Source organism: Carassius carassius, chromosome 30, assembly GCF_963082965.1.
Source record: "Carassius carassius chromosome 30, fCarCar2.1, whole genome shotgun sequence".
NCBI classification, from domain to species: domain Eukaryota; kingdom Metazoa; phylum Chordata; class Actinopteri; order Cypriniformes; family Cyprinidae; genus Carassius; species Carassius carassius.
Window position 1 is genome coordinate 6,413 of NC_081784.1, and position 8,588 is coordinate 15,000.

General features: G+C 44.6%; 1 protein-coding gene across 1 annotated transcript; it reads right to left on the bottom strand.

The window, feature by feature from the left end:
- Window positions 1-1,116: 1,116 nt before the first annotated feature.
- On the bottom strand, window positions 1,117-5,109 carry lclat1 (lysocardiolipin acyltransferase 1). The gene is made up of 5 exons (XM_059516889.1): window positions 4,922-5,109; window positions 3,071-3,269; window positions 2,839-2,985; window positions 2,613-2,729; window positions 1,117-2,355 (listed from the first exon to the last, which is right to left on the bottom strand). Exons 1-5 carry the CDS (start codon window positions 5,087-5,089, stop codon window positions 1,874-1,876), a joined length of 1,113 nt encoding a protein of 370 aa, XP_059372872.1. The 5' UTR covers window positions 5,090-5,109; the 3' UTR covers window positions 1,117-1,873.
- Between the last annotated feature and the right edge of the window lie 3,479 nt (window positions 5,110-8,588).

The window sequence follows — 8,588 nt, forward strand, 5'->3', positions numbered from 1 at the left end:
GATCGATTACAAAACTATACAGGTATTCAAGGGCAGGCTCTAAGATGGTTTAGATCCTACCTGTCCGATCGCTACCATTTTGTTTACTTAAATGGGGTGTCATCTCATTTATCATCAGTAAAATATGGAGTGCCACAAGGATCCGTCCTAGGTCCCCTTCTATTTTCAATATACATGTTGCCCCTTGGTAATATTATTAGAAAATACGGAATTAGCTTCCACTGTTATGCTGATGATACTCAGCTATATATTTTAACGAGACCAGATGAAACCTCTAAATTATCTAAGCTAACAGAGTGTGTTAAAAATGTAAAAGATTGGATGACCAATAATTTTCTCCAATTAAATTCGGATAAGACAGAGATATTAATTATTGGACCAAAAAACCCTACACAGAATCTTGTAGATTACAATCTGCAACTAGACGGATGTACTGTTACTTCCTCTACAGTCAGAAATCTGGGTGTTATATTAGACAGCAACTTGTCTTTTGAAAATCATATTTCCAATGTTACAAAAACTGCATTCTTCCATCTTAGAAACATTGCCAAGCTACGAAACATGTTATCTGTTTCTGATGCAGAAAAGCTAGTTCATGCATTCATGACCTCTAGACTGGACTATTGTAATGCACTTCTAGGTGGTTGTCCTGCTTCGTCAATAAACAAGCTACAGGTCGTCCAAAATGCAGCAGCTAGAGTCCTTACCAGGTCAAGAAAATATGATCATATTACCCCAATTTTACAGTCTCTGCACTGGCTACCTATTAAGTTCCGTATCAGTTACAAATTATCATTACTTACCTATAAGGCCCTAAATGGTTTAGCTCCTGCGTACCTAACTAGCCTTCTAGTGTTTTCTCTATTTCTGTCATGCCGAGGTAACTAAGAGTCACAGCAGTTTAGTCTGGATCCAGCCCTAAACACTGGAGAAGAGATGATGCTGCTCAGACAACATACAAAACTAATCTAGAAAAACGTACATTTTCTGTAAAGATGCTTTGTAGCATTGTGAAAAGTGCTATCCAAATAAACTTGAACTGATTCAGAGACGCATTAAACACGTCTGAGCCCTTCATGTGATGACGTGCAGACACACTGAACTGGAGAAAAGCTCTTAAAGGAACACAGGTTTGGATTTATTGGCGTATTGATAATTGATCTGCTCAGCAGTGGTTAGTTACAGTGACGGAATATACCTGAGTGATAGTGACATGTACATGAGGAGGAACACGCGTGTGAATACAGACACAGATCTGGTCACAGTGAGCCGGTCTTCACCACTGACACAGAACCAGCTCAGACAGCAGCGCTCACATCACCAGAGACACCATGAGAGGTCACAGGTCAGAAGGGTCACTCAGCCCTGATTCATATGAGGATTGTCTGAGAAAGTCACATGTTGATTCCAGCTGAAGTTCTGCTTCATCGCTGTGTTTCTGTCACATTAACTGCAGCCATGCATGAGAAAACATGATGAACGTCAGCAGATGAGTGTCAATACGCTGGGGATTTTCCTTTATGACATTATTTATCAAAGCTAATGTGCTATGGCTGTGTTCCGTCACTACAGAACATAAATACACTAAAGAAACCAAATAAAATATCATAATTCTTTAAAATATGGCTGTAACTGGTTTGGATTTGAGCCAGTAAAACATTTAAGAAACACAAAGACCTGAAATAGTAGGAGGAAAGATGCGAGGAATGACATTTATGTCTGCACAGTGATGAATGCTGAGTGGACGAGCCGCTGTGTTTGTAAGGTGTCTGTTCTCAAGTGTGGCTCCTGCAGGCTGCGCTTCATCCTGTCCTCCAGCAGGAGGCGCTGTGACCGCTGTGGTTTACACACACAAGCGCTTCAAACACAGCTCTCACTCCTCCTTCACCTTCCAGCGCCGGTGACACGCCAGCTCCATCATCTCCACGCCACCCGTCAGCCGCTGCTGCCCCAGGAAGAAGATCACCATCAGCAGGAAGTAGAGTCTGAGGGGGGTCGAGAGCCACAGGCCGGCGCAGCAGAGCGTGATGAAGGCGCTCCAGTACAGCAGCGAGGAGGCTTTGATCAGCGTCACTCTCAGCTCACTCTTACAGGGCGGCACGTGGGCCTCGGGCTCGTCGAAGCGGCGCGGCTCGGAGCGATAGAAGTCACACAGACGCTGCTCTTTCTCTCGCCAGCGCTCCTGACACCAGCTCTGAAGCTGCTCCTCGCTCGAGGGCAGACACGCCGCAGGGAAACGCCGCACGTGGAAGTGGATCTCGCGCGGGAACAGACCCAGAAGCAGGTGGCGCTCCGTCTGAGGGATGTTCTGAGGATACGCCACCGTTATATCATGAACAGCGTCCAGGTTATCACCTGTCCACAGAAACAACAATCAGTCAGAATCAGTCCATCAGCTGCACAAAGCTGTCAGGACACAAAACTTAAAAACACTCATGCATCTGACAGATACACACTGCATCAGTTCATGCACTCCCTGGGAATTGAACCCATGACCTTGGTGTTGCAAGCACAATGCTCTTCTGTATGAGTTTAGGTTGAGCTCTGATGAACATCTACACTGGACTCGCTCTCTAATGATGAAGATCACGTGAGTGCTGATGACCTCTGACCTTTCCGCAGCGTGTTGACGATGAAGGTGAAGCCGGTGGTGCGAGGGTGAAGAACGTACTCGTACTTTGGAAGACCGTTTTTCTCTGCAAACTCGTCACTCCTGGCGCGCGTGTTTTCTGCACAGCGACATCGACAAAAAAAACCCACATAAGTCAGATTTTAAAGGCTGAATATCTGATGCTAGTTCTGGTTCGCAGCAGTCTTAAGCAGCCGTGCGTCTCTCACCGGTGAGGTCGGTGCCCTCGGGGAACAGCAGCAGCTGCAGCGGCTCCTTGATGTGGCAGAAGTACTGCAGCATGTTGGCCATGTGACTGCGGTCTTCCTCCCAGCGCCGCCGGATGAAGATGAAGGAGGCCACCTGCATGGCCCAGCCTGCACACACACACACACACACACAGCCGTCATGCTCGTCCCGAGCACAGCAGACGCTCTTCAGACGTGAGCGAGAGGGACTCACCGAAGCCGGGCACAGCCTTCAGCGCCGCTTTGAGGCAGATCTTCTCCAGACGCAGGAAGCTGTAGCGCAGCAGACAGCACCACAGGAACATCCAGTCCAGACGCGTACGGTGGTTCATGATGATGACGCTGCGCTCGCCCGGAACGAAGCCGTCGCCCGTGATCACCACCTTCACCCCGAACACCAGCTCCAGCAGCGCCTGCACACACACGTGCCCATCACACACATACGCATGTGCCCATCACACACACACACATGTGCCCATCACACACACACACACACACACACACACACATGTGCCCATCACACACACACACACACACACGCCCATCACACACATACGCATGTGCCCATCACACACACACGTGCCCATCACACACATACGCATGTGCCCATCACACACACCCATCACACACATACGCATGTGCCCATCACACACACACGCCCATCACACACATACGCATGTGCCCATCACACACACACACACACATACGCATGTGCCCATCACACACACACACACACACACGCCCATCACACACATAGGCATGTGCCCATCACACACACACATACACACACGTGCCCATCACACACATACGCATGTGCCCATCACACACACACACACACACACGTGTCCATCACACACACACGCCCATCACACACATACGCATGTGCCCATCACACACACACACACACGCCCATCACACACATAGGCATGTGCCCATCACACACACACATACACACACGTGCCCATCACACACATACGCATGTGCCCATCACACACACACGCATGTGCCCATCACACACACACACGTGTCCATCACACACACACGCCCATCACACACATACGCATGTGCCCATCACACACGTGTCCATCACACACGCCCATCACACACATACGAATGTGCCCATCACACACACACGTGTCCATCACACACACACACACGCCCATCACACACATACGCATGTGCCCATCACACACACACACACACACGTGTCCATCACACACATACGCATGTGCCCATCACACACACACACACGCCCATCACACACATACACGCACCCATCACACACACCCATCACACACACACACGCCCATCACACACACCCATCACACACACACGCACGCACCCATTACGCACAGACATACACACGCCCATCACACACACACACACCCATCACGCACACACGCGCCCATCACACACACACCCATCACACACACACACGCCCATCACGCACACACGCGCCCATTTTTAGTTAACTATATAAGACTTTAGCTGAAGAACAACTCTTTTATTGTCTTCTTGCATCACTGACAAAGTATTTACTTGTTTGACTCTGTAAATATTTTATATACCGTATTTTCCGGACTATAAGTCACACTTTTTTCCATAGTTTGGCTGGTCCAATGCGACTTATTTATCAAAGTTAATTTGACATGAACCAAGAGAAAACATTACCGTCTCCAGCCGCGAGAAGGCGCTCTGTTTTCAGTGTAGGCTACAGAAGCACTGAGCAGCTCAGAGCGCCCTCTCGCGGCTGGAGACGGAAATGTTTTCTTTTGGTTCTATAGAAATGCGACTTGTGTTTTTTTCCTCGTCATGACATATTTTTGGACTGATGCGACTTATACTTAGGTGCGACTTATAGTCTGAAAAATACGGAATAAACCATTATATTTTGTTGAGTTTTTTTGTACATTGTCTATTTTGTATATTTGCATATTCTTCTTCTGGTTGTGTGTGTCTTGTCACTGTCCTTCTGTGGAGCTTCTGTCACTAAAACAGATTCCTGGTATGTGTAAACACTCCTGAAGCGAACTGTAGTGTCTCTGTGTCGGTTCAGGTGACGCACCACTGGGAGGGTGAGCCAGGTGGCCACGATGCGGTCGGTGACCCAGCGGTACCAGGCGGGCGAGAGCAGCATGAGCGGCAGAACCGGACCCAACATGAACACACTGCCGAAGAAACTGCCCAGAAACAGAGTGAAGAGGAAACACAGGCCTCTGATGGACACCATCATCCCGTCCTGAAACACACACACAGATCACTGCAGAACAGTCACTCATTCATTCATCTCATCGGTTTCTCTGTGTGGAGATGAAGATGAGACCACAGTCAGCTTCTTCTTCAAGACTGCAGCTCATGCTTTAATTTCCTCGTAACAGTGGAACATGTGATACATGAGAGTGAAGAGCGCTGACACTGAAAAAACACATGATTACGTGCAGCTTCAGCACACACACACACACACACTCACTGACACATCATCATCATCATCATCTGTGTGTCTGACAGACACTGAACATTGAACTATTCTGAAGGGTGGTGTACAGTGGCTATAATAACTGATAATAATAATAATGACTGATTCCTGACATGTAGAAACACTGACAGCTCTGTCTCTGTTTGCATCTGTTCTGTACAGACTCTGCAGTAGATCAACGAGCGAGTTTTGTTTTGTTTAAGACTTCAATGCATCTTTATATGTAATTTTGTTATTACTTATTTTGTCTTTGAAATTTATGATTAAAGTATAAATACTTGCAGAAAAAAGCTGTTACAGTTCCCTACTAGAAGATACGAATGTGTAACGTTACATTCGTTTGTTACGACGAGGCTACGAAGAGTTTTGAAGAGTTATAACGGGTTATGACAAATATTAATAACGGGTTATGAAGCTGCACACTTGTTGATGAATGAATGAATGGATCGTCAGTAATAGCGCAATGATCATGAGAGCAGATCAGTGTGAGTCGATCAGATTCAGACTGTGTGTGTGTGTGTGTGTGTGTCGTTATTTACTCACTTCAGCGCTTTTCGTTCGCCCGAGAGACTGTAAATATCACCAGTCACGGCATCCAAACAGCTCCAGTCGAGTCAAAGCGACACAGCTAAAGCCACATCCGCTCAGATCGAGCGCGAACACAGAAAACACGACACACACTCACTGTTTACAGCAGAATCCATGAGGATCCTACCTTCCGTTAGCACGACCTCTGAACTTCCGCCTCCGACGACTGCACGCTCAGCTGACCAATGACAGAGCACTTCCGAGCTGCTAAGCCCCGCCCCGTCAGTAGCTGTTAGTATTTAGTTAGTATCTAAAGACAAGTGAATGAATGTTTTTTCCTCGTCCAGCCAGACTTTGATAGATCTGTGGGTTTGGATCTTTAGACATTTGTGTTTGTGTGTGAGAGAGAGAGAGCGAGTGTATGGGAGGAAGTGTGAGTGTGTGTGTGTGAGTGTCTGTGTGTGTGTCTGTGTGTGTGTTTGTGTGTACCTACTTAACCATATTTTGGGGACAAATTTGTATCCACAAGTGAGCTAAACCTGACAAAATCTCCAAAAACCTTCCTTTGGGGACATCTTCAAAAACTGGTATAAAAATACAGTAAACAAAGTTTTTTTTTTTATTTAAAAAATGCAGAAAGTTTTTTGTGAGAGATAGGTTTAGGTGTAGGATGATAGTAATTACAGTTTATACATTATAAAACCATTATGCCTATGGAATGTCCCGATTTAGATAGCTAAGTAAACGAGTGTGTGTTTGTGTGTGTGAGCTTCTGTGTGTGTGTGTGTGTGTGTGTCAGTGTTTCCATGATCCAGCCGCTGTGGCATGTGTTTTATCTGAGGGTCGGTGTAGTTTATCTCTGAACCACTGAGGGGTCACTGCAGCACAAACAAGGTCAAAGTGATGAACTCATGCCACTTACCTTCAGCAGACGAATGATGATTGACATCACAGCAACACACTGTTATCTGCTCATGAACAACACGCATCAAGCTGAACATCAGATCTAGATTTTTCATTGTCTGGAAATGCCGACAGTCAACACACTGTGTTTCATTCATGTAAATAAACAGGGTGAACACACTGAGCCAAATCATTTGGGTTTTGTGACTGTGTTGTCAGAATCTCAATATAATATATCATAATAATATGAAGAAGCTCTGAGTCTGAGCTCAATATTCAAATTTAAATGTATTTGTAGAGCACTTTTCACAATACAGTTTCACAGTTACAGAAAAAGCTTGAAGTGCATACTTTACAAAGCAAAAGTGAATGTGTCCAAGTAATTATTCAAGTTCAATATCATATAATCATACAGTTAGCTAACATGATGCACAATAAAGCGATTATTACAAGTGTGATCATAATGATTACAGTTTAGAGGAACTTTGGCAGCTGTTCAGGTGGACTCAAGTTGGGGTCATCTGGGGTCCTCGCAGGGGTCAGCATCATCTCTTCACAGGTGTTGGTCATCTGAAGTCTTTCTGTGAGTCGGGAGTAATCTCTAGTCACCTCGTGATGGGCATCCCAGGGAAAGACAGATAGAGAAGGATCAGCGTAGATGCTGTTCATAGCATTTCAAGCTAAAAATATGTTTGTGACTTTTATCTGATCTAACTGAGAACAAGGGTGAGATTGAGATTCATTATGTGAATGCTTGACTGAAGAGATGTGTCTTTAATCTAGATTTAAACAGACATTATCAGGAAGACTATTCCAGAGTTCAGGAGCCAGATAGGAAAATCATCTCCTTCCTTTAGTGGATTTAGAGTTTTGTGATATTAAAGAGTGTGATGAATTGTAGAGCTTAAGATCAGTTACATGTACAGGAGCTAAACCATTTAGGGCCTTATAGGTAAGTAATGATAATTTGTAACTGATACGGAACTTAATAGGTAGCCAGTGCAGAGACTGTAAAATTGGTGTAATATGATCATATTTTCTTGACCTGGTAAGGACTCTAGCTGCTGCATTTTGGACGACCTGTAGCTTGTTTATAGACGAAGCAGGACAACCACCTAGAAGTGCATTACAATAGTCCAGTCTAGAGGTCATGAATGCATGAACTAGCTTTTCTGCTTCAGAAACAGATAACATGTTTCGTAGCTTGGCAATGTTTAATAGTAGAAAATTACTGGTCATCCATTGTTTTATATCTTTAACATATTCTGTTAATTTGGACAGTTTAGAAATTTCATCTGGTTTGGATTAAATACATAACAGAGTATCATCAGCATAACAGTTGAAACTAATTCCATGTTTTCTAATGATGTTGCAAGGGGCAGCATGTATACTGAAAACAACAGAGGGCCTAACACGGATCCTTGCAGCACCCCATAATTTACTGATGTTAACTTGTATTTTTCACCATTTAGGTAGACAAAACCCTTATGCCTGTCCCTGAATACTAGTGTAATTTTGTAGTCAGCCTGAGACTATGTCATGATCTATAGTGTTTATGATCTATAGTGCATCAAGATCAAGTAAAACTAGTATTGAGACACATCCTGGGTCAGAAGCTAGAAGTCATGTGTAATTTTAATGGAAAATGCCCTAGAGATAGAGATGAATTTACATTCAAAACATTCTTTTGATAGTTACATGGGAATGGGATCTAGTAAACATGTTGTTGGTTCAGATGTAATGATTAGTTTATTTAGTTCTTGTCCTATAGTTGTAAATATGACAGTTTCTCGTGTGTTTCTGAAGCACTGAAGTGTCTAAGTCA